Below are 26599 nucleotides of genomic sequence, written 5' to 3' on the forward strand. Positions count from 1 at the left end.
CATACCGTATATTTAATTATCTGTTACGCAAATTGCAAAAGGTTTCCAATTTTTTGGCCAGTGAGTGTCTGTAAATAAATATTTCTGTATTGACTTTACGACCCACTGAAATGAATATGTGTTTGCATTTATCAAAGGAATTCATTGCTGAAAAATTCCAGCGTAATTTTCGATAGTTATCCACGATATTTGTTGAATCTGAAAAAAATATTAAGAAACAACTTTTATCGATCTGAATTACAAAGCCGAACTCCATTTTCAAGCGTTATTATTTTTATTGCCCTTTTTATATTTTATTAGAGAGAGAGAGAGAGAGAGAGAGAGAGAGAGAGAGAGAGAGAGAGACTTTGGAGAACCTGAAGTGGAGCTGTCAGCATTTCAAATGACTAGTCCTTTGTTTGTACTGTTTCTGTAGTACGCTGCTCAGTATTTTACACAATGTCTGGTCTGTTGAGTGGAAAAAGTTCGGGAAATGTTGCGTGCTTGTCTTTGGAGATCCAAAACCTGTCTATAACTTTTCCTCCCTAGAAAAAAGAAATAGAATTATAAAAGCGTGTATATTTTGAATATTGTAGAAAAACCTTGTAGGAAACAGTCCCTTTTGTGAATGTTATTCGGAAGTAACTTGAATAAGACTAAAAATATATCATAATGGGAAAATAAATGGATGTCCCGTACCTAGGCCAAATATAGTACTTTTGTTACCAGCTGACTAAATAGAAGTTCATAAACGGCTAAGCGTTGTACCAATGAAATATTATAGTACAATAAATCGAATTATTAAAATTTAGTTAAAAATAACAGAAAAAAGATAAATAAATAAGATATATTAATAGAGTGGCATAAGATATTCGGATACACTGAAAAAACAATCAGTGGATCGCTGTCCAGTCTTTTAAACAACCTATCGTGGTTGACTACACAGGTACACAATTAAGTGAAAGAAGGCTTTGGGTGCCATTTTTCTCTGTGGCTCTTGACATTTCAAAGGCTTCTGGTCGTGTTTCACAGAAAAGTTGCCTAAATGAGCTTCCATCTTATGGATTTCCAGCTTTTTTTTTTGTAATTGGGTATTCAGTTTTCTCTTTGACCGCTCACTGTTGGTGATGGTAAACATCTCTCTGTTTTCTAACTTCATTAATGCTGGTGTTCCCAAGATTCAATTCTTTCTCCCACTCTTTTCCTCTTGTATATTAATGACCTTTCCCTATTTAATGTAAATCTTATCCATAGCATAGTTTTCCTGATGACAGCACGTTGCATTCCACCTTGCAGTTTGAGAAACTTTGCACTGCATAAACAGCTTCGACTTCTCGAATATCCACTACCAATTCCTTAAATGCTGATCTACAAGTAATTCTCCAGTGGGGCAAAGATAACTTAGTTGATTTCAATCCTTCTAAAACTCAGTCCTTTCTAATATCTCGCAAAAAGGTTTCTTCTGCTCCCATGCTTATCTTCGATGACACTCAGATTTATAGACAAGATCACATATCTCTAAGGATTATCCTAACTTCTAATCTGTCTTAGCATAAGTACATCACAAATATTGCTTCCTCTGCATCTAAACAACTGGGTTTTCTCTTTCGTTCTCGGCGCTACTTTTCTTCCAAACAGCTGTTCACTCTGTTCAAATCACAAATTCGCCCTACCATGGAACATTGTTTCCACATCTGGGGCAGTGCCCCTAAAACATCTCTCAGGCTTCTAGATTCCATTCAAAAGAGGGTAGTTAGGTTAATTAATGGACCTCTCTCTCTCTCACACACACGTTTTGTTTTCTACCGATACTTTCATGGGCACTGTTCTTCTGAATGGCTTCTATAATTCGCTACAAAATATACGAGGTGTGGTCAGAAAGTTCGCGAACTGAATTAATAGTTGGAAAATGATGAATCTTTCGGATGGATCTCGTTTTCAGTTATTCAAATGGATCGTCTTGACATTGTATACACCGATTCCAACACCTCTACAACTTTTGATTGATGATAAGCTCCTTCTGGAATTGTTAATAGTTCCTGTGTCGCGTTCTGAATAATTTCCTAAATCGTTGCAAATCTTGTGACCTTTAAATTTGGGGAGGGGGAAACATTGAATAACGCATTAATGTGTCTAAATGAATCACTAAACACTTTTGCGATAAGTCGCAACTCTCTGCAACACTACAATTTGAACGTAAAAACTGAGGCACCGAACTTTTTTTTATCACATCTCGTTCGAGAAAATGCAACTAGGTAAATAAAGTATTAAAAATAGAATAAAGATAATTTTATTCTACATTCCTTTAGTGATTGGTAGCTTGCTCTCTGTTCGATACCTCCATTAGGCAAATTTTATATTCGAAAATGGATCAACGTGTTCTCCCTTAATGTAGAATTTGAAACAATGCTTAATGGAGTCAAAAGTAAGCATCGTAGTTCCTGGGAGTAATTATATTCTTTGAAATCTATTTAAAGTAAAAATAGAATTAACACGTTCCTTTACTTGTGCCTAAAAGCACTTGCATTTCTTCGAACTAAAATGAAATCATTAGGAGAAGGCCGACTCTCTAATTAACTCTGCAGAGATTCGTTGGATAAAAAAAGCACATAAAATCCGTTGTTTAATAGAACTCTACACGCGTATTTACTGATAGCTGTTGTTTAATCCAACCTCAGTTAGATTTTTTTGTTGTTGTTATAGTAGGGTTTTAAAATTAGCAACTAAGGCCATATTGCTCGATGTCTGTAAATTGCTTGTGTTCTGTGCTCGATTTTCTGTTTGCTGGACGAAAAACCAGAGTTTCCGGGAGAAAAAACCATATTACCCTCTCCTGAGACCGACTAACTCGGCCACGTTGTGAAAAAAGCCCATAAAAATTCCTCACGTCATCGACGGGGACTCGAGGACTCGTTTTACACCCAGTGTGGGAGAGGACGGCGATCCTACCAACTGTGCTGCTCACGAGGTAAGATTTGGGGAAGGGTTCATAATAAGAATGACAAGTTATAAATAAATAAGATCTTTATTGTACAGTTCACCGGTACACGCAGGTACCACGACCATACAATACCCTTCACGGCACCATGCCAGGGGTTAACAAACGGCAGAGATAATAAAGGAATTGTAAAGATTAATTATAAGCAAATTATATAATAAAAAAAATTTTAAAAAAATTAAAAAAAGTACTCATAGCAGATAACATTGACTTGAAAGGAAAACTAATACAAAATAACAAAAATAACAAATTGTGATAACAAAAGCTTTTCCTCAAGTCCAGTTTTCTGAGAGTCTCTTTCCCCGCCATAACGATCTGAGATCAGTTGGTAGTTCTGGAGACCACGTGCAGATCTAGGATGATCCGTCTATACTTTTTATCATCTATGATTTTAAATAAGTCAGCATCCAGGGATTGAACCAGGTGGAGCTTCTGATAAGGGAGGAACCGATCTTTCAAATGTAGTCTCGAAGGAAGAGCAAGAAGCTTGGGAGTGGAGCGGAGACCTGGTTGGGGAATCCGCCAGCACACGGTGTCCCAAACATTGGGTGCTGAGACTCTCCCGGCAATCATTTTTACGGTGAAGATGAGTCTTCTCTCGTGCATTAATGCTGAAAACCTGGTTAAATTCAGCGCGTTGGCCATCGGTGTTGTGCGCTGCTGTGGTGGGAGATGACACTTCCAGGTTGCCCACTTCAGGAGCCAGTATTCAGCGGCTTTTAATGGTTTAATTGTGGTGTCTGCAGCTGAGCCCCACAACTCTACTCCATACAGTACACTTCCAAAAATCATCATCCTGATATACATTTTTATCAGGTTTCTGTTGTGAATGTGTAGCAAGTGCTGCTTGGCAACCCACCGTTTCTTGTTGAATTTAGCGCAGAGTTCTTCTATATGGTGATGGAATCGTAATTTTCTGTCGAAGATTACACCCAGATCTCTTTGCTTTTCAACGCAGGGGATCGGGACTCCGTCAATCGCAGGCTGAATTATGGTTGGTATGGGTTTAAGAGAGAATACCATGATGGCAGATTTCTCAGGGTTCACTTGCAAGTCAAAATTCTTGAGGTACTGCTGTACTGCTGATAAGGTCTTGTTGATGGTTACTGTGGCATTTTTGGCTTCATCGGTCAAATTTATTTTTGTGAAGATCTTTAAATCATCTGCATATGATATCATATCTGTTCTATTGTGTATTAGTGGGTAGATGATAGCAGTGAAAAGAATTCCGGACAGGACTCCTCCTTGTGGAACGCCTGCATGTATTTGTCTAGTATACCTTTGTTTTCCTGTGTACATTTGGATGATTCTATTCTGAAGAAAGGATGTCAGAAACTTCAATACTGGGCCTGTGATGTGATAGTAATTTCGAAGGAGTTTGAGCAAGGCTGGGATGTGAACACTATCGAACGCAGCTTGTAAATCAAGATATGTGATTGCCATTTCTTCTTTCTCCTCAAATGATCCAAGGATTGCATTAGTAGTCATAATCAGGTTACTAACTGTTGATCTGTTTTGCAACGAATAATGAATTTGCTGGGGCCTGTGCGGGAGAATGTGCGTGGTAAGTGTTTTCAGTACTGTTTTTCAAGTAATTTCAATAGACACGAGGAACGAGAGATGGGTCTAAAGTGCCTGGCTTCAGTTGGCTGGGAAACTTTTGGGAGTGGCCTAACAGAATATAAATTCCATATTGGAGGGAAAAATTCTCCTTTTAATATGCTATTGAAAATTATTAGGAGGGGATCACTTAGAAATGGGCTCAAACATTTAATGATAAATTGTGGTACTTTGTCGATTCCCGCTGTACCAGTTGCAGGCAACTTATTAATCGCAGAGGTCTTGTCTTGTTAATTGAATGGTTTCAAGTGCATCTCTGGGCACATCATCATCAGACATGGGAATATCACTGGGCTCATGTTGGTTTTGCTGAACTCGTACAATAAAGTCCATCCACCTTTCAGGATCAAACTGTGGAGGGAGTTCACAGTATTTCTGTCGGTATGATGGACAGCCCTTATGAAGTGTGGTTTCAATGTGATGTTTTATGGCTTGAGACTTGAGGCGGTTGAAGCTTGCTCGTCATTTGGAGTACGCAATTCGGTCCGGAGCTAGTCCTGTCATTTTCCACTGTTTGTACAGTTCCTGTTTAAACTTAAAACTGTTACTCAGCTCATGAGTCCACCATCCTCTCGTACGTTCAGAGATCCTTATTTTCTTTGAGGCTGCATAATTAGAAATTGTGATGAGCCAGCGAGTTAAAAGGTCTAAGGCAAGTTGATTATCACATTGCTCAAGTGCATTCCAAGGAATTGCAGTGGCTGCTTCTAGACATTTAGTAATGTTGAGTAATTTTGGGCTCGTTATTATCTTGGTGTGGACCTGAGTCGAGACGTTGTAATTTGGAGTCGGAAAATATAAGTTAATTAAAATTGGCATGTGATCAGATTGAAAAGCTATTTCTGTTGTAGAATCAAGTTCACAATTGCTCGATGATAGCACAAGATCAAGATGGTGATCACCTCTGGTCGGGAGATTATTAATCAGATGGATTCCTAATGGGTGAAGGTTATTTAGCAATCTGGACTGAAGATGAACAAGTTGAGGGGAAAAGTTAAAGTCTCCACAGATAACATGCCTTGCTGAGTGATGGAGCCCATGAATGAGCCAATTAGTTATCTCGTCGACGGTTTCAGCATCGGGTTCTGGAGGGGTGTATATAACTGCAAAATCAATGCGAGCAGATTTAAATTCGCATGACACAATTAGCCCTTCGAACTTAGTGGACTGACTTTTATAATTCTTAGTAACAAGTATGTGCGGTGTTTTGTAGAAGAGTCCCACTCCACCTCCCCTTTTGTCTTGTCGGGAGCAGAGAATCACATTATATCCAGCCGACACTGCATATGGAAAATGCTCCTCATTTCGGTCAAGCCAGGTTTCTGTTAAGCAGAGCACATCAAACTTGTGCGAAAGTAGAAGTTCTTCTACAGTGTCAAGCTTGTTACGGATGCTACGGGCATTCTGATAGAATATAGAGATGCTATTATGTCTGGGGATATTCCTTAGTACCCTCTGCGGTCTTTTTCTCTCATTTTTAAGGTGTTTCTTTCAGATATCCTAACAGGAATTATTGTGAATTGGCTTCCATTCATGATTTCGGTAGTGAGTCAGCTAGTGGGGTTTACTGGACCCTGAACGTGATCGTGGCTTGATTGGCTGTGCCTCTGAAGTCTGGTGGGGGGCGAAGATTGAAAGTAGGGCCTGATGAGGAGCCCTTGAGACCAAGTGGATGGCTGACACAGGATTTTATATTGGGTACTGTTGCAGTCTAATCTGAAAGATGAATAAGAAGGCCATTTTGTGGGTAGTTGGTATACATCAACGGATATATTCAAATTATCACTTATGCCATTTTTAACTTGCTCAGAGGTTGTGTGTGGAGCCAATCGTGAGATGAATAGGCTTTTGCGAGTGGGTTGTTGGTCGATGTGTGCTACGTTGTCACTAGTCTTGAGCCAAGTAGTTGGGGCTGTCCCAGTTATATATGATCTTCTCGATCTCTTGTTTCTTCGTGTCTCAGGTACCATCCTTGCCGTTTGGCGCTTTTCCTTCGTTGTGTTTCCTTTGGATACATGAGGGACATGTACGCAATAATAATTCATGATTTATTACAAACAAAGAGCAAAAATAATCGAATTTTATGCACTAACAGAGAAAATTTCGTTTCTGAGCATTCGCCACATTGTCTATTTATTCTTCCAGTCAGCGCATGGCAAGAAACATACTATCCAGTTCTTCAGCTACGAATACAATGGATAGCCTATGTCATATGCGTGAAAAAAATTAATAATAAATGCCGGATTACTTGGTCCGATTTTAAGGAAATTTAGGAAGGCTCAACAAAAAGTTCTAACGTACGAAATATAAAATTTGATGAAAGTATCCACTATCGAGTTATTACATGAGGATGGACGGACAAAGAAATAGTAACTACCAGATTTGTATTTCTCTGATTTTAACGATAGTTGGGAAAGTTCGAAAAATATTTCTAAAATGCCAAAATATATCTGCGAGCTCAAGAAACAATAACATCACGTATCATTCATGCCTAAAGTAACCATTTATGATGGAGTTTATGATCCTGAACCACTTTACTAAATCTAAACAATTAATTTTACAACTAAAATCTCACAGGGCTAAATCTGACGAGCCAGACGTCTTTTATATTATGTCTTATGATGTTATCTGTTTACAAGTTCCTTTTCATTCTCATGGAAAAATTATGGGCTTCCCACTTTCCCCAAGGGTCATTCAACTCATCATGAAAATCCGAAAACTGTCATTGTCATCTTTAATAAAAGCTGAGATGTATTAAAAATCTCTTCCCTCTGTTCACAGTTTGCTACTTGCGTGCAAATAACTTGCGCTACTCGTTCCTTTTATCTGATCTCCTTATACTGATCGTCTTCGGATGATATAACTCCTTATCTTCAGTACTTTGATTCTGCTAAAAAAAAAATCTAAACCCTGATCCAGTTATCATTTTAAAGGATGCAAACTCGAAATCCAATTTTTAGTACAGCAAAAATACTGATTCCAGATGTCAATTCCTTGAGGACCTGATATTCTCGCATCAACTTTAAGTTATGAATCTTCCTAATCAACCTTTTACCTTCTGTAACTCGCTAGGCCAATCGAATATTAACTTGTCACTGGCATCTAATAATCTTGCTCTATATATCCATAACTGGCAGATGCACACTGATTATACCATTTCTGATCAAAGAACCATTTCCTCTACCTTGGAATCATCGAAAACCACTCTTTCTGCACCTAGACAGTTGCTATGCTATTTTTAGTAATGTAAAACGTGAAAGTTTTGATAAGTATTTTGCTGACCTTCCTTCGCCACTTCATCAGCAGTATGTTTCTCACTTTACTGCTGATGAAGTGGCTGTTTTAATCCAAAAGATTAGACGTCGTAAGTAGCACAGTTGGTAGTATTGCCGCTCTCCCCACACCGGGTGGAAAAGACCTTGAGTTCGAATCACATCATCAACGGGAGGAACTCTTATAGTTCTTTTTCACAAGGTGGCTGAATTAGTCAGTCTCAGGCGTGGGTAGCATGTTTTTTTCTCCCGGAAACTCGTGTCCAGCCAACGGGAAATCGACCTCAGAACACAGGAGTTCACTGAATTTAAGCACACGCAATTTACAGACAATATACACGGAGCAAATGGCTTTAGTCCTAACACCCAATAACAATAACCAAAAGATTATTCAAAAAGCCATGTATAAATCTTTCAGCAAAAAGAAATTACAAAGTGCACTCCATGGTGGCTATATGAGCGCATCATGTTAAGACGCAAAATTCATCAAGTCAGGTGTGCCTTTCAGAGAGCACGCAGAAATCAATATATTTCTCCTGCTTCTCCTGCTTATATTTCTCCTGGAACAGATATCATATCAAAGCTCTTGGGTAAGCCAATATTCACAAATTGCTGTTTCGGGTCCATAATAATTTACTAACTGAGCGAGTGAATGTTTACTAATGGCACGTTATTCTACCAGAGTATGCTATTTCAGTATCTCATACCTCAACGACAACAACATCTCCATTAGAAATACAAAAACATTAAAAGATTTTATGTTAAAAACATTTAAAAGAACAAACTAAACTCTTTGCAAAACATTGTTCAAAATCATTCGACTATATCCATAAGTGTACTGGATGATGTCATGTGACCATATTTTCGAGCATCTTGTATCAATTTCTGTAATGTGATCTTTTTTGTAATTCTTATACAACCCTTATAAACATCCCTTAACTCTCCGAAGTTCCCCGCTGTTTCCTCGTTTCATCGTGAACCTGTGGTGCATCACCAGACCAAATTTTGTCCAGCTTCATTGCAAGCTGCACGAGATATACCAAGTTTTCTACGTGTTGTTAACTTTGTCGAGTTAGTAGATAGTACTTACAGTTTTATTGTGCCATGGTATGTACAGAGGTTCCTGGCTGTATCGTGAAATAATAAAAATGAAATATGATATATAAAGATTCATCTTGTACAGTGTTACTAGATATAATATAATTTATATTTAGAGCAAATGAATATTGTAATAGGAAATCTGACCACAACAATCTATAGAATTGAAGCATGCTGATGTTAATCATGGAGATCTAAGCTTTAATCGTACAAGAAATTTGAGTGTAAATTACCATATAGTGAATATCGGCTAGTTCCCTTATATCTAGCTTGTCAGATGCGGTCCTATTGTCTCGAATTTTCTATTCCAGGTTCTCATATTTTCATTGGAACAGATATCATATCAAAGCTCTTGGGTAAGCCAATATTCGCAAATTGCTGTTTCGGGTCCATAATAATTTACTAACTGAGCGAGTGAATGTTTACTAATGGCACGTTATTCTGCCAGAGTATGCTATTTCAGTATCTCATACCTCAACGACAACAACTGGTGACGAAATCTCGGATTCTGCTACTTCGCATTTTAAACTTCTGACTCGTGAGCCCGAAACCTCGGAAAGGTTATTTCAAAGATAACCAAAGGTACAAGAGCCAAACTCTTTTCAAATGTGAGAAGTTACGTTACATTGAACTATAAATGGATAAAATAAACAAACAAAAGCTATTTTACTGCAAAAAATTCAATTCTCAAAATGTTTGACGAAGGGAGTAAAATTTGAATCCATGATGTGAGAAATTGGTGAAATTTTTACCATTGCGTTATTTCCTAAATTAATCACATTGATCCTCCCTCCTGCTGGCCAAATTTCGAATTAATTTTTAATTTTTTAAAAATAAAAACAAAGTGCTTAAACTGCAAAAATTTCTTTTTGATAAGATCTATAATTTTCGAGTTATTAATTTTAAAAGTAGGAAGAACCTTATAACAACCCAATAAGTGAATTCTGGCCTATCTTTAAAATCACTTTTAATCCATTTTTACCTGGTCTGTTGAGACTTGCTCCCAGTAGAGGTGAGTTTTGTTCTCAATCTTCATTCGACTATATCCATAATCGGAACTTCGAAATGCACTCCAAGGTTCGGGACTCTGTTTGAAATAGCTGACTCGTTCCTGGTTCCCCTAAAAATGAATATAAATAATAATAATATAATAATCTTTAAATTATCAAGCAATTATACACCTGTTCTGCAATAATTCTCAGATAGTTCACGGTCCTCTTTTAGCCTACTTGTAAAGAAAAATAACATGACATGTGCAGAAGAAGATTAAAAGAATGAATGAAGGAGAAAGAGCAAGGTGGTTAAAAATACTTACCGCAGCTCCAGTAACGATATGAACTGGAGCTCTTGGATTCCGGTATGGATCTTTCACGCTACCATTGTACACCTGAAATAAGAAAATAAATTGTGATTCTCCTCAGGCAATGCAATTAGCGGTGTGAACTTGTAATTTCTTTCTTGACTAAACAGAAAATGCAACAAAGTAATTGCACATTTTAATTTTGTTATCGTCATGTTTTACTGCAGACATTTCACTTTTTTCAACACAGAAAATGGACAGCGAGATAGAAAATGGTAAATAAACTAAAAACTTCATACAGCTGGTATTTTAACAATGGCAGATCGATATGCAGGTCTAGACATAAACCACCTAGGCATTTATTAGAGTATGCATTTCTAAGGGGTTTACCTAGTCAAGGTCGTCATATAAAATAAAACTTTCGTATAATGAAAATTATCCATATTTCCACTTTTGTCGTGTTTGTCCTCTGTGGATAGAACTCAAATACATAAATCCCTTCAGTAATGTCATCATGTGATGCTCATTCAACCTAATCCAGGTGGAATTAGATTACATCAGCATCTTTTTTTTTATCAGAATATTAAATAATCATTCGTTTGGAATTCCATCAAAAACAACACAAGCCGTACAGTGTTAATGGATTGTGTTTTATAAATTTATAAAACACAATCCATTAATTGTAATCTAAGTAAGCCTTTATATTTTCTGGATGAAAATCTGGAGAAGTCGGTACCTACATTTTAATCGACTACTCAGCTTCTATAAAAAAAATCCCACATACGAGTATGCCAGAGTTACCTGATTTGGGAGGTTTGACTGTAGTGTGTTAGCGGTTGGGTAACACAATGCTTTAGACTTTTTCCATACTAGACTACAAATAGCAAAAGATCGACTGCAAACCCACACTGAAAAAAAGAGAAAAAAAAAGCCTACAAGTGAGCCAAGCATCATTGGAACTGGACCAAGAAGGAGACCGGAAAAGTTTATCTAGTTTTATAAACCCGAGTTCCAGTTGCATCTGTTGCAGTATCTGTAAGTTGCGTGTATTCTATGGTCGATTTGTCTGCTTGCTGGACGAAAAACTATGGAACCATCGCTTAACTCATTTTGATAGAAGCCCATAAAAATTCCTCATCTGGTGAAATTCGTGATAAGGCGAATCACTGCTGTTCTAGAGGGAAAATTGAGTTATCTTAATAAAACGTTTGTTTAATGTACATTATTATTGGGGCAATGAGAGCTACAAGAATTGAGAAGAAGCTGTCAAGCTGTCTATAAGTGATTTTCCCTGAGATTTAAAGTCTTCAACAGACTGGAGAATATGTTCTTTATGAATATATCTTGAAGATGAACATGAAACACAAACACTGTCTTCTGATTTATTGCGAACCAAGCAGGAAGCACGCTCCCATGATCCAGGTTCTGGTGCAAATAATTCTGTAAGAGAAGCTTTTGCTTTGTATTGATTCGGAAGTGATCCATTTGAAGGATGGAAATTAGAAACATTCTGAAGACTAAATCCTTTTCCCACAAAATAGAATAATGGCTAGAATAACAGCAAACAGCATTTCCCACAATGGCTAGAATAACAGCAAATAGTTCATTGGAAATATAAAAAAGCCAAAGAGCCAGTATGAAGTTTTCGCCTATGAACTCACATCTAACAAATTTAAGTGGATTTTTAACTGCAACTCATCACATTTATATTTTCTTATCTATTTTAAAACTCTGGAAACTTTATACCTTATAAAAGTTGTATCTTGTTATTTTTTTTTTCCTTCTGATTTTCTAAACTTCCTTTAAAGTCAATCTTTGATTATTCTCAGCGGATCCCAGCATGTAACTAATTTTAGAAAGGTGTGGTCATAATAGCGTCTTCTTTAATAATTAATTCGTTGTTCTGCGCGATGTTTCAGGAACACTTTGCTCAACTCTTGATAACAATGACGCACTACATACGTAAATTCAAATGGAGAGTGGCAAATAGCGTCATGAGTCGTTTCAGAAATGCCCCATCATTATCTGAAAACTAATTCTGGGTTGTGACGATTTTCGAATCTCCTGCACGTGCCAAATGGATATTCAGGAAGAAAGTTTGATAAAAAGAAAAAAAGTGATCTAATTTTGGCTACAATGCGAATGGAAGAATGGAATTGTATTTATAGGACTTCAATTCACTGAGAGAACTTCACGCGTGACATTTAATGAGACAGAGAGAAAAAAAGATTGCATTTCATGTGGGAAAACTCACTTAGGCAGAAAAAATATTTAGTTGATGCCATTGTGGCGCCATCTACTGATAACAATGAACATAACTAAAACCAAATGTTTTATAATGGAAACATTAAGTTACAAATGTTAACAGGAACTAAAAAAATATCTTAAAGAATTCGACAGTTATTTTCATTTAATCCTGGTCCTGGATAACCCTATTTAAATAATATTAACCCAGTTTATCCTATCGATTAATCGCTGAAAATAAATGGATTAATTTTCGTCTCAGTTATAAATTTTAAAATTTTTTTATTTCTATTTTTATTATTTTCATATTTTTTTTTTATTAACAACTTGCACCGCATCCATATGTAATTCCAGAATGAACAGAGGTCATTCCTCTTATAAATAATTGATCCAATAGTCTTAATGTAAAGTTATATTAGTTATAAAAACTATATCGAATTCCCTATCAGACAGCATCTGATAGAATCTTACCATTTGCGTTAAGAAAGAGTAGATAATAAAAAGACAGGAATACATCCACTAGCTTAAATATCTCGTAAGATAAAATTCCTATTCTAATCTAGTTACAATAAATGGGTTAGAGAACTTTTGATCTGAAGCGATCCGATATCAAATATTTATTTTTGTTCCTGACTTTTGTATTTGGGATTATGAGATTTATCTAAAAGTCAAATTTATTTCCGGAATGACATATGATTGAAAACAGAAATATGAATCAGCTTAAGATTTTGGTCACGTTTTATGCCAAAGGATTTTTGTCGGAGAAGATGATGCCATCATTCTGTCAGACAGGATCCGCTTGGCTTATTTCTTGCAGCTGTTACCCATCTCTGTGATGGATGAATTCAAGACATTGGAAGACGCAAGAAACGGATAAAAATTCTATTCACTTAGACCTACAACTGGGAGTGACATATCATATCAGATATTTTCATGATTGAATGTACTCGGTTTCCAGCTGATGTTTGCCATACATTTATCATCCAAATACTTCTGGGGTTATTATTTTTTTTGGTTAATTACTTCCAGGTCCAAGGAACATTCCGAAAAGCGGCATCATCCATGGTATTCAAATTACTTGTCTTGCTTTTTCAGTTATTTTAAGTTGTTTGCACGTCCTAAATCATTTATCATCTTCGGTATCTCATATAGAAAAGAAAATAACTTATAAAAGTCATTCTATGGCTATTTTGTACTATAGTAAAGTGATTCTAAAGCCACGCAAACTCATGGTTGTATTTTCCTTTTTATTTCAATTATTATTATAAATATAACTATAATAGAAGGTATATTAAGTTATATTTCAATTATTATCATTATAAACAAATTTATAATAAAGATTGCAATAAATGTTGAAAGTGTCCTCCTTCCTAAATGTAACCATAAACGTTTTTCACTTGATGAGACTTGATATTGTGTCTAAATAATCGATATTGACTGACAAATTGGTCAGTAACTTAAAGCTGTTATAATATAACAGTTGATGGACATTTTGGATGACCTGTGCTGCTACTGCAGCAGTTATAATCAAATTCCATCAAATTTTCAATGATAATTAACACTTACAGTTTGGGTTTGGTAAATTTTCAACCACTCTGTGTATATGAGCTGAAATAGTTCATATTTTAAAAACATATCGATGAACTAGAAAACACATTATTAATTTAAAAAATAGAAACCAGAAAACATTAAGGCAATTAAGAAATCCGCAGGAAAAAAGTAGTGCGTTATAATAGAATATATTTAAAAAAAAATTTCTGTTTATAGTCCAGTTCGCCACATATGGTCAGAGGAGTTCACAAGATGTAGGATACAAGAACATTACCGTATTCTTCAAGGAGAATATTAACAAACAGTCAAAAGTGTGTAAAAATTAATATTAAAAATTTTAAACATCTGCAGTTTTACAGGTGATACCATTCTGTTCATGTTCGAGAATGACCTTTAGAAGTTCGGGATTACTATACAGTTGCACAGACCCATTGAACTCCTCCTCCCACGTTGAACTGGTGGAATGGGCCTTGTACTGAAAGGGAATTTCTAACAGTTTTCCGCAATTTATTTAAAATAACTTACCTGTCTGTCGTATATTGGCCATAACCTTTCATAGGAGTGTTCGTGTGCCCAAATCGCTAAGTCAACTCCATATCGATAGAACAATGGCTCCAATGGATAATTTCTGGACAAGAAGGCTCCCGTTCTAACCTGAAATTTAGTAGTTATGCCTTGAAATAAACGTTGTTTTATATATTTTGTTTTTCAAATAACAATTTATGTGACACTCAAAAATACAAGGGTAAGTACGTATTTTATCGGTATTTAAAGTTTTATTTTTAAGGTAGATAAAATCATATGAATAATTTAGGACAGCATTCGATGTTGGGCGACTGAACAGAAAAACGATTTTTCGAATTAAATTTTTCACAAATTTTTTTCACTCAATCCAAACAATGTCCTCAATTCGAAGGAATTCTTCCACCAAATGATCAGTGTAGAAAAACATAAATCCGAAAAAATAAACTGCGGATTTATGGTACCGCTGAAGAGCTTGACATAGGATGGAAAGATTTCATCAAAGATGTGAAAATCAGTGCGGCCCTTCATCGCCAAGGTGTGGTCCCTATCCCTGATGTTAGGGGAATGAGAATGTGTTCTACATTCGTTCCAAATGAGAATACTTCGAAAATAAGCTTCTAGATAGAATCACAATCATCTGTAAACAACTCTGGCCCGTTGGTCTTGTAAACAAAGATGGTATTGTCGGAATCAAATCAGACGGGCTTTCTTGCAGTAGAGACAGAGAGAGAAACGCAAACTTTGGACTATTTCCCATAGCGTCCCCATACCTGAAACTTCCTATACAGCGTACAGTTTATTTTAAACTGTAGTTCCTATGGCCGCTGGTAGCTCAAGAGAAAGTTGCCTGGTTAACTTGTCGCTATGCCTCCTCTCAATGTTAGGATCGACAGTAACGTTGACAACTCTTGGTCGACGTTCACGTTGAATGGCATCGAGGATTTTTTATTAAATTTTATTTAAAAAATGTACTCGAATTAGTTTTATAAATCTCGGGTATAGCTTTTGGACACCTGTGTATTTTAATAGGTTTATTGATTAATAAAATGACTTTTAAAGGTTTCAAGAAAATAAGTGATTAAGTATTTAGTTGTAGCGAATGGGGAGGGGAATTCTGAGGCTTAGGGATGTTGATGTTTGGAGGAATATTGTCCATTAAAAAAGACACAAAATGTTATTCATTAATTCATATTATAGTTTGTAGGAATAGGCTCTAAAATTCCTTTTTAAAGTGTTTTTGATAGATTATATAGATAGTGCAGCTCTAAAAATTCCCTTCAACGCTCGTTATCCATCATGAAGCATATTTAACAGTAAATTCTATTTTATTACACGAGTATAATCTGCTAACAATAACTCGCCACTAATAGAACTGATATTAGTATCAGTTCTATTAGTAAAAGCGAACCCCAAATGAACCAACGGATATTGATCAAAATAAACAAAAAAACGTAAAACCTTTTTTAAAAGGGCGCATATATTCATGAAGCAACTGTGTTAGTTATTTACCAGAAAAAAAAAAACTAATTTATTAACATGTTAAAATTCTGTTCGAATTAGATATATCTGTAAAAGCATACTCACTATACCCCTGCCAACAGAACAGTCCCGTATGTCGCTATTAGAGCAGTACATGGGTTTGTGTCCAAGAGTAATGATCCAAGGCCATTTTGCACGATTCTCTGGCTTGTTGGCTTCCTTTAAACAAAGAAATTGATTAGGTTTGCCAGCATTATTATTCAATCTTATTCAAAATAGCCAAAATAGCTTTTTAAAGCATTAATGGACTTACTTGTAGCGTTTTCTCCAACCAACTATAATGTCTTGCAATGGCTTCCATACCTCCATAAATTTTAAAGAAATAGACCTCGGTATTTATGGCAATAAACAAAGCTGGGCCAACTTTAAAACTAGAAAATATAAATGTAACAGATATCAGTACATCTTAAAAGCTATTATTATCATAATTTATTTTCTATTTATATGTTTGATTTTATTAAGTGCTGAACCAAAGTGGTAAAAATAAGAGATTCTTCATCTTTGAGTTTCACCCGCTAAGTTGAAGAATAATTTGTATTTCAACATTTACTTACCTATACATCATATTCTCTTTATTTCCTGGCATGCTGAAGCGGACTTTGTAGTTTGTGAAGTTCCTATAGAAGAAAAAAAAGTGATTTCTTTAACAGAATAACACTTGTATTAAACTTTGCAGAGCCCTGCGGTATTAACATCACACCAACGATATCGTAGATGAAGTAATAGGTAACCATGGTGAGAGAGAAGATGAAAAGTTTTTGTTTACTATACTATGCCAATTAAAATAGTTAATCTTATAAATACAAACACAACCTTACTTCATTTTTGGAAGACTTTTTTAATATATTGATATTAAAAATGGATATGCAGAATGTAGAATATAAATTGAAACCCACAATAATACTGAAGAATTTAAAAGAACGTTGACAGAAAAGTGTACACAGTCTGTGATTTGGGAGATAAAGTTTGACAAACAGAGTCTCGACACGTGCAGTCCGCAGGCAAACTGTAAGGTACAACGTGTGTCTGTAACGATCCAAGATACCATGGCGATCCGAAATGTATTAAGTCAATAGAATCCTGGAGAGCTATCGGAAATCTAAGATTTGCAAGGTGTTCAAAACACAGTAAGCCTAGTGAGGTATCTATGTCAACGGTAAGAAAACTTCATTGTGTTAGGATTTTAAAATTAACTGGCAGATTTTTCGTGGCTAACGGTAGTTAATTTTCAAGGATAATCTTCCTGAGATATCCGCAGCTCACATCAGCAATGGTGACCCTTTGAACTTAGTTTCCGAATATTTATTTATTTGTTAAAGCAGGATGACCAACCTTTTGCTGCAGCGTACTCTGAAGGGGGTTTCGCTAGACAGAGGAGCAATCATAGCCCGAATGAAAGGCAGGAAGAGAACCGTAAAGAATATGTCTCGCGTACGGAATTAAAGGATATCCTTGCAGACTGCATCAGCCCCTTTTCGATGCAGGCTGTGGAATACGCTGAAAACCTCGCGAGCAATTTCATCCCTGTACATAAAATGCTACAGGAACTGCAGGAAGAGAATTTTCTTCTCAAAGAACAAAACAGTAAAATATTGCACACCCTTAAACGACTGGAGGAAAAGCTAGGATGCTTTGAATCCGTCCTCGTTGCACAAGGTGGCTCAACGACCCCCGTAACCGGCGAAACTTGCTATGCGAGGCAGAGCTACCCAAAGAAAATTAGAAGTGATATGTACAGGAGGACAGAAAGCATTGAAAATCACAAACAGAAGACAAGAAAAGAATTGAATTCGGGGGAAAACATATCAGAAAGAATTGCAAAACTACAAGACAGCCAAATAATATGTGAATCTCAAGCCCAGCCGCGAACTGTCTGTTTGCAGCAGGACCTCGCAAGCAATAGCACCAAACCCAGTGAAACTTTAGGGGCAGCACAAGGAAACGGCTCCACACATTCCACTAGGAAAAGTCGAAACCAAAATAAAGAAGCCTCAGAAATATTAGGACAACAGGAATCAACTGAAATGATTGGAGCATGCATGTATTCCAAGAGTACGAACGCCAGAGTTACATCTTCCCCCTCAAATCATGTTCCTGCAAACCCACTCACTTATGCGCACATCACTATGCTACCTAAAAAGCATAACACTTTTGAGGGTAGAAAAACCCGCCCATCCCAAAATTTCATGCCTAGTCTCGCCGAGGACAGCCGACGACATAATCCAGTTCACAGAGAAAGTATTAACGTGTCTTCCTGTAACACACCTGAAACAAACAAACGGTTTTCTGAAATGTACAACATTACTTCCGTTGCAACCAGAGAGCAAATTTTTGTATCAAGGCTGGGACCCACAACACAGCCCAGAAACATTAAAGCCATGTGTGAGGGCGAACATGGGATAACTGTAGAAGTAAAGCAAGTGAAAACACGACACCCAGCTTACTCCTCCTTTATAATCTCTTGTCCACCAGATAAGGCAACCCGCCTACAAGACGTAAGCGCCTGGCCAGTAGGTACCTTAGTCAAGCCCTACAGAGACAGATGGGCCAGACCACTGGTTAAAAATGATGCAAGGAATCGGGCTCAATAGCAATCAAAAAAACTACCCCCAGCTGGGGATGCAGAACATCACATCCACCTGTTTGTACAAAACGTGAGGAGCATCTCAAATAAGCTCCACACCCTACAAACGATAATGATGTACGAGGACCTGGATTTCATTTGCCTAATCGAAACCTGGTTGGGAAATGGAAAACAGTTAGATCGGCTAACTGCGGCAGCAAACTGCAAATGTGTGGGAACCGGAAGAACAGATAGGCGAGGAGGGGGAGTTATAATTTGCTATCAAAATAAATACCAGCCTATAAGAGAACGAAAAACCAATTCAAATAATTTTGAAGGGATTTGCGTTACCTTTTCAAAAGAGCACGTGAAAATACAGTTATGCATCATATACCTCCCACCTGAGCACACAAAGGAGACAAGAAACGAACTCTATGCGTGGCTTGCTGCAGATCTAAAGCCATCAGTCGACACAATAATAGCGGGAGATTTTAATTTGCCTTTTCCGAAACACAGGGAGGCCAAGAAAGAGCTGGATGCGACATTGGGTGCATTGCACTTAACGCAGCTCCCGACACCAGTGTCAAGGGGAATGCAGCAACTTGACCTGTTGTATCATAGTTCCTTAGACATAAGGCTAGCGCAAAACTGCATAAAATTTAAGTCGGACCACAATCCCATTGAAATAGAAGCAGCACTGAAGATACACAAATACATGCATTGTAACCACACGAACTGGGAAAAGCAAAGGAAGTATATTAAATATACTTACTTTGAATATACTTAAAAAATATACTCCGTGAAGTATATTAATGCACAGGTCATTCTCAGTCACCTGACTAGTTACAACTGGAATGACTTGCAAGAAAAGCCAGTAGACGAAGCTTTAGAAATGATCACTAAAAAGCTATACCAAACAGCATTGGAAGGAGCAGCAAAAGAAATCAAAATATCTGAGAGAACAAAAGAATGGTTTAACCCACAACTGAAAGCAAGTTTCCTCAGGAAGCAAAAACTGCATAGAAAATGGCAAAGAACGGGTCATCCTGCCGATCACATTCGTTACAAGAAAGAAAGAGCACATTTCATCAAAGCAAAACGACAGGCACACTGCAGTGTTGTTCATAATAAACTAAAAAGAGCAAAAAGAATTACTAGCAATAGAAATAGCAAGAGAATATGACCGAATGCATTTTCAAGGAATGGGCTAATAACACTTTTAGTAACCTGCATGGACTGAATCAAATTGAGAACACTGATAATGGTAACAAAATTTTTGAATTCCTGAAAGATTTAAACAAGCGAAACTATTCGGCAATAGAGGAACCAACAAGACCTCCTTTGAGTGAAATACAAATCACCAAAGAGAGCGTAATGAAAGCAATCAACGATCTGCCCAATAAGGCCACTGTTGGACCAGACAAATTTCCAATGTTCATCCTTAAGATAAGTAGCGCATTTATAATAGATCTATTACTGCACATCTATCAGGAAATCATTAGGTCAGGAGCTTTCCCGCAAGCCTGGAAAAATTACATTGTAACCCCAATACCAAAGATTAAACACCCAAAATTGGCTAAGGATTACAGACCAATTTCTGTCAGCTGCACCCTACAGAAGGTATTCGAAAAAGCACTGCTTCCCACCATCAATCAGCACTGCTTCAGCCATAGACCACCACATTTGCACTCAGTTATTTCGGGTAGATCAACAATAACAAACTTACTGGAAACCCTTTTTCGCGTGCAGAAAGCACTAAATGAGAAAAAGCAAATTGATATTATTTTTTTGGATATCTCCGCAGCCTACGACAACGTCTCAATTCCAGCGCTCATTGCGATTTTAAAGAATTATTTTAATGTAAGAGGAAATTTGTTAACTATAATAACCAGCCTGCTAGAACATAGAAAACTTATTGTTAAGCACCAAAAGCTACAATCTTGCTTTACCATCTCGCGAGGAGTGCCACAAGGGGGAGTTCTTTCGGCTACTCTCTTCGCGGCCGCCCTGGAGCCGTTTCTTGCACGGTACTACAATTTTATAACATATGCTGACGATGTAAAATTCTTCATCACTTCCAAAGACCATGAATCAGCAGAAGGTATTTGTCAGATGGCAAATAGCACAATCCGAGAATTTAAGAGCTACCTGGATTGCATCGGGCTCCGTATTAATGCGCAGAAGTCTGCCCAAATGACCATAACTTGCAAGCAGCATAAAAATGACATCTCGATCTCTGTGAACGGGTCTAGTGTTGAAAAAGTGCACTCTCACCTGGACCTGGGTCTTAAGTGGGATGACAGACTCACCTTTGCTCAACACTTCGCCCATATGAAGACAAAAATATTCGCCGCTTTATGGGCTACCAGACAGGAACTGGTGGGAATTAGGGATCCTCAGCTAGCGACCAAGTACATTTTAATGTGTGTCCTGCCAATTGCAATGTATGCCTCGCAAATCTGGTCTTCAGCTCCAGATTCACATTATAAATCCGTCCTTGGGATCGAGTACTGGTTCTTGCGATGGCTTAACAGAGTTGCTGGCCACCCTTTTACTATCTCAAGGGCCATTCTCTACTCAAACCTTAACATCACACCCTGGATGCAGCGGACAATTAACAGGAACATACACACTCTCGCACAAATGCTCACAGGCAGAGTAGATGCTCCAGTCCTGGATAATATTCTAGTTAAACCGCGTGCCACTGGTAGACGTTGCGGAGAAGTAAATAATCCACTGCGTTCAGTCCTGAGCAATCTTAGTAGCCTGCAAAGATTCTTCCCATCAAATGCAGCGAAAATATTTAACTCACTACACATAGATGCCGAAAAACTGTGTGAGGATGCAGCATACCGGAAAGAGATCTTCCAGGATTCGTATAGACTTACCGAAATATGAATCGGCTGCAAAGTACCAAAGAATTTAGAGTAAAAGAGAAACTTTCTGCTTTAAGAACAATAATAATTTGTTCACTGTAAAAATATACATTCTGTAACAGTTATGTTAATATGTAATTTATAGATGGAATTATTAGTGAATTGTAAATATATCAGTTGTATAATGTATGTACAGAATCATTAATGTGTAAATACTGTATATATTAAACATAAAATGTGTATATAATATTTCGGGACGAGACTACGTGTTCAGTATATGTAACCCACTGCACGTAGTATCTCGTACCCTGATATGTACTTTGCACCCTCCTGGCACTTTGCCGTCCCGGGGTGGCTTCCTTATGGAAATAAACAGATAATAATAATAAAAATAATAATATCATGTTGGAAATGTCTCGCATGCCATTTAGAGGGGGGGGGGATCCAGAAGTCTGTAGGAAACAATATCCCATCCCCCACTTAACTGATCCGCGCTGGCACCACCAAATGCTTTTGCTAACTACGTAGTGGAATTTTTATACTAAGTGCTTGTGACAAAATAAAATAAAACAAAGTAATGTTCATAAAATAAACTTAATATAGATTAAATGAATAAATGTTTGTCCTGACAGAATCGATGTCCTGAGAAACTCGCTACTTCCTCTTACCTTATCTGTGCTAAATTAAAATTAAAAGGCAGTAAATATGAGCTGGTAGATAAGATTCTGTCACGTTGTAATCAGAGTCGCAATTTCTGGCAATAAAAGTAGAATTTAAATTATGTTAGCGCTTTCCAAACTGACACCGACAAACTACGCAAGTGCCAAAAATAATTCGACACTCCACCCATTTTTGTTCCTTATCTTTAAGTTGATAGTAAATAAAGCTCGGAACAAAGGAAGTTGCAATGATACGCAACTTCCTTTGTTTCGAGCCAAACACGCAAACTTAACAAAGGCTACCACGTGAATATCATTCAAATTTTTTTTTTTTTTTTTTTTGATTTGGTAGTTGTTGGCGCATCGGCTTCTGTGGCCATATTGCACCTCCCAAGGTTTTTGCAGTACTTTGATCCAAGCCCGAGGCGGGAATCGAACCCGCGACCTTTGGGTTGCCGGGCAGGTACTTTACCCACTCGGCATCATTCAAATGAGATTAGTGGTAGGTAAAGGATAAAATTAGGGAATTTTTGCAATAATTTTATCTTTTTCCTTCTAATAAACTGATAAAGCAACATTCACGTAGTAAAGGTATGATTTCTAAATATATATATTTAGTTTTTTAATTCCTTAATATCTTTCACTAACTCACATATAAAATGACGAATGTTGACGTATAGAAAACTAATTAAAATTAATACTGTTATTAATATACGAGGTGTAGCAATAAAGTTCCAGGACTGGTGAGGTCATTTTCGATGAAATTGAAAATAAACGAAGTAGTATTTTGTAGTTTAAACTTCTTCAACAGATAGTGGCACAGAGATTGTCCAGCAGGTTGACAGGTTGCAAATAACATTCAATGTCCTTAGAAGCGTTAACGTTCCGGGTCACGATTTTAACTTGAAAAATCTGCAACAGAAACATAAGAAATGTTAAAAATTGTTTATGGTGATGAAACGTCAAGCCTTGCCAGTGGGTTTGAATGGTATAAGCGTTTCAAAAAAGGAAGTGAGAATGTTCACGAAGATCCAAGAAGTGAGCGTCCATCAACCTCTCGAAATGAGCACAGAGTTGCAAAAGTTTGAGGAACTGTGACAAGAGGTCGTGGCTTCACCCTCAGAATGATAGCTGATGAGTTGGATATGAATAAGAAGATGATTTGTCAAATTCTGCATGAAGATTTTGGGAAAAAGAAGGTCCGTGCAAAATTTGTGCCGCACGAACGAAGTGTATTCGAGTCTAGATGAAGTCATGCGAAGACTTCATCTAGACTTGCCAAGACAATCCTAATTTCCTCGACTGTTTGTCACTGGAATTAAGTCTTGGGTGTTCCAATACGATCCAGAAACGAAGCGTCAGAGTATGCAGTGGACTTCAAAATCATCAGCAAAGCTCAAAACGTTTCGTTTATAGAAGTCCAAGATCAATACAATGCTGATCATTGAATATTCAAACAGGGTGTGATTCACAAGGAATTTGTGAATCAAAACCTGTTTGAATATTCTACATTCTACATGCTTCAAACACTATTGAAGCGCCTTTCCCCGGCGAGGCTGCAATTTCGAGAAAAAGGCAGCTGATTCTTGTTGCATGAAAATGCCCATGCCCATTCGGCACTTGTTGTGATGACATTGTAAAGATCAATCATCCACCCTACTCTACCGATCTACCACCACTGGTGGATTTATTTCTTCGAAGGCGTCCAGAGAGAGAGAGAGATTTTCCCTCAAAGGAAAGAGTTCAGGATGTTGAGGGATAAAACAAAATCGCTGAACTGAACATCATCTCTTTGGATGCCTTCGCTGACTGTTTTCAGAAACTTTTTGAGCGGTGTAATAAGTGAATTAAATCAAGTGATGATTACTTTGAATAAAATTAGAACCATTTTTGAGCTCCTTCACTTCGTAATTTTTCTTTTATCAAAGGAAAACATTTCTTTTTACATTTGGTGCCATCACCAATACATCTTATTCATTTTTTCAAGGTGTGTTATTTACCACATGAACTAACACACAAATTTTTACACGCACAATTTGAACACCAATAAACTGTTATCAAAAGAAATTTATTTTCCCTTTTTTGGTAAAAGTAGGCCTTGATTTATAAACCTAAACTAGGAAAAGAATATGTTCAGCTATCGTTAATGTGTTATCAATTAATGGTAGCTTTCACTACACTCTGAAACGGAGTTATTTATTCTTTCATACAATCATATTTTAAAAAAAAACAGCATTAGAAACAAATAGACAAAATGTGTAACCGTAATCTTCCACACAAATGTTCCAGAAAAAAAAAGAAAAAAAGAAAAACGTAATCGTAAACTTCCATCAAGAAACGCGAATCCATTAACACTCCATAATGGATGATACTAATAAAGTATTCCAGCACTAAGAAAGAACTATATAGAAAAAACTTTGAGGAATGATATTGAAATGAAATGATAGAAAATTCTGTCTCTTAGCAACGAAATGATTCTTCTCGTAGCAACAGAAACTGTCCAGAACTGTAGACAGTTAATTGCTTCATGCTTTTCAATTTAAATGTATTAATGTTATCGAAAGCTTACTTTTAATTTTATTTTTAGGATATCGACAAATACTTAAATCTGTTTGCGAAACTTTAAATTGTGAAAATAAAAATTATATGTGGAAAAATGTAGAGGAAAGTGCTGTAGTCGAATGGGATTACCAGAAAATTGCATATAAATTTTAAAAAAAGCTTCCATTATTGCAGCATTTGATTACTGTAAGAGTGAAAGCGCGCCTGTAGAATTTATTACAGCCTCCTTTCATGTTTTAGAGGTGATTAGAAAAGCAAGAACAGCGATGGATGAGCAAGAATTGTGTCCATTGGATTTAGAAATGTCTGATGTTCTTCGATAAGGCTCTTCTACAAGTTAGCTACAAAAACGAGCAAATATATTGGTCGATAAATTACACGATTTCGAATTTATAACGCGAAACTCTTGTGAAATAGTATGTCGCAACCAAAGATGCCAATTAATGCAAAGAACACCTAGGGCTGTTGCTGACTGTGAATTTACTGCAGAACTTAATAATAGTTCCTAGTTAAAACTTCTCAAGAAGATGCTGATTAACTGTTCAAGTAGCTAGAGATTTTCCCTTCATAAATGTGAAATGTGTATCTCTGCTCACTGCAATAAGAGTTTGCCTTTAAAAAAAAAAATAAATAATCTTTTTAGACCAAATGCGAAACTCCATTAAATTCGGCGAAGAAAGATTTGAAGTACTGTCAATCGTAGTAATTAATGACTTCCAAAATCTTCAAAAAAAAAAACGGCAACTATTTATTCATTGGACAGTAATCTGGTAGGTACCTTTCCGCTCTCTGAGCCCTCGTGGGAAGCACAGTTTGGACAATCGCCGTCCTCCCTACGTTGAGTGGAAAAGACCTAAGTTCGAATCCCGTCGATGACGTGAGGAATCATGGGCTTTTTTTTTACAACGTGGCCAAGTTAGTCGGTCTCAGAAGAAGGTAGCATGGCTTTCCCTCCCGGAAACGCTGATTTTTTGTCCGGCAAACAGAAGATCGACCATAGATACAGACAATATACACAAAGCAATAAGGCCCTAGTTGCTGATGCTCCTAAAACCCATTAACAAACAACAACAACCGCTCTCTGATGAGACAGCAACGTTATCAAAAATTGTCCGTGTGACAGCACCTTATTACAAATATATGACTTGTTTGAAGAAATAAACTTCCCAAGACGGATTTTCTGGGTCACAGTTCACAATGGGCCGTTCATTTTCTTTAGCAGCGTACAGATTCTAGTCTGCAACCTCCTTACTCTCACTGGGCACGCTAACCACCATGGCCAGCCCAACTCGATTTGAAGGTGTTATTTTGAAAGATCATCATGCGCACATCATTACGGTTATTATATAAGCCTAATAATATTAATCTGATAATAAATTGTTTTTATTATTACTAACTAGATGTCAGACCTGAAGGCTTCGTGGTTTCCTACGGCAACCATATATGGAACGCGAGCGGCGATCGGCTCTATCTGACGGAAAAAGTCATCACCAACTCTGCCTCCATCCTAAAAGAGATTTTAAAAAAGCATCACCTAATTTCTTCTCTTAGTTCTCTTCATAGGTTGATAACTTACATAAAATCCTGACTTAATTATAAAAAAGTATAAAACTATTAACGTTAACTATTAGCATGCCCAGCGTATTATTATATACGCTGGGCATGCGCATTTAATTGTACTAAACATATGAGGTGCTATGCTGAAGGTTTATTATTAATTTCCTAATAACATAGCCCTGGAAAATTAATATTTAAATTATCAATCTATTGATTGCTGAAATTTGTTTGTAAGGAGGTTTGCGATGTCAAGCTT

The 26599-nt window shown here is 36.9% G+C and overlaps 1 protein-coding gene across 1 annotated transcript in view; it reads right to left on the reverse strand.

Annotated features, from left to right (window-relative positions):
• Positions 1 to 326: 326 nt before the first annotated feature.
• The window catches only part of LOC150088538 (acid phosphatase type 7-like), a 34793-nt gene continuing 8520 nt past the window's right edge, over positions 327 to 26599 (reverse strand). Inside the window, exons 5-12 of the mRNA XM_090369557.1 lie at positions 26196 to 26293; positions 16681 to 16743; positions 16380 to 16497; positions 16172 to 16285; positions 14588 to 14716; positions 10283 to 10354; positions 9950 to 10087; positions 327 to 524 (exon numbers count right to left, since the gene is read on the reverse strand). Coding sequence (XP_090225683.1) covers positions 432 to 524; positions 9950 to 10087; positions 10283 to 10354; positions 14588 to 14716; positions 16172 to 16285; positions 16380 to 16497; positions 16681 to 16743; positions 26196 to 26293 — 825 coding nt within the window. The 3' untranslated portion in view covers positions 327 to 431. The remainder of the gene's footprint in view (positions 525 to 9949; positions 10088 to 10282; positions 10355 to 14587; positions 14717 to 16171; positions 16286 to 16379; positions 16498 to 16680; positions 16744 to 26195; positions 26294 to 26599) is intronic.

Source organism: Mastigoproctus giganteus, chromosome 3, assembly GCF_048544385.1.
Source record: "Mastigoproctus giganteus isolate SK-2022 chromosome 3, ASM4854438v1, whole genome shotgun sequence".
NCBI lineage: Eukaryota > Metazoa > Arthropoda > Arachnida > Uropygi > Thelyphonidae > Mastigoproctus > Mastigoproctus giganteus.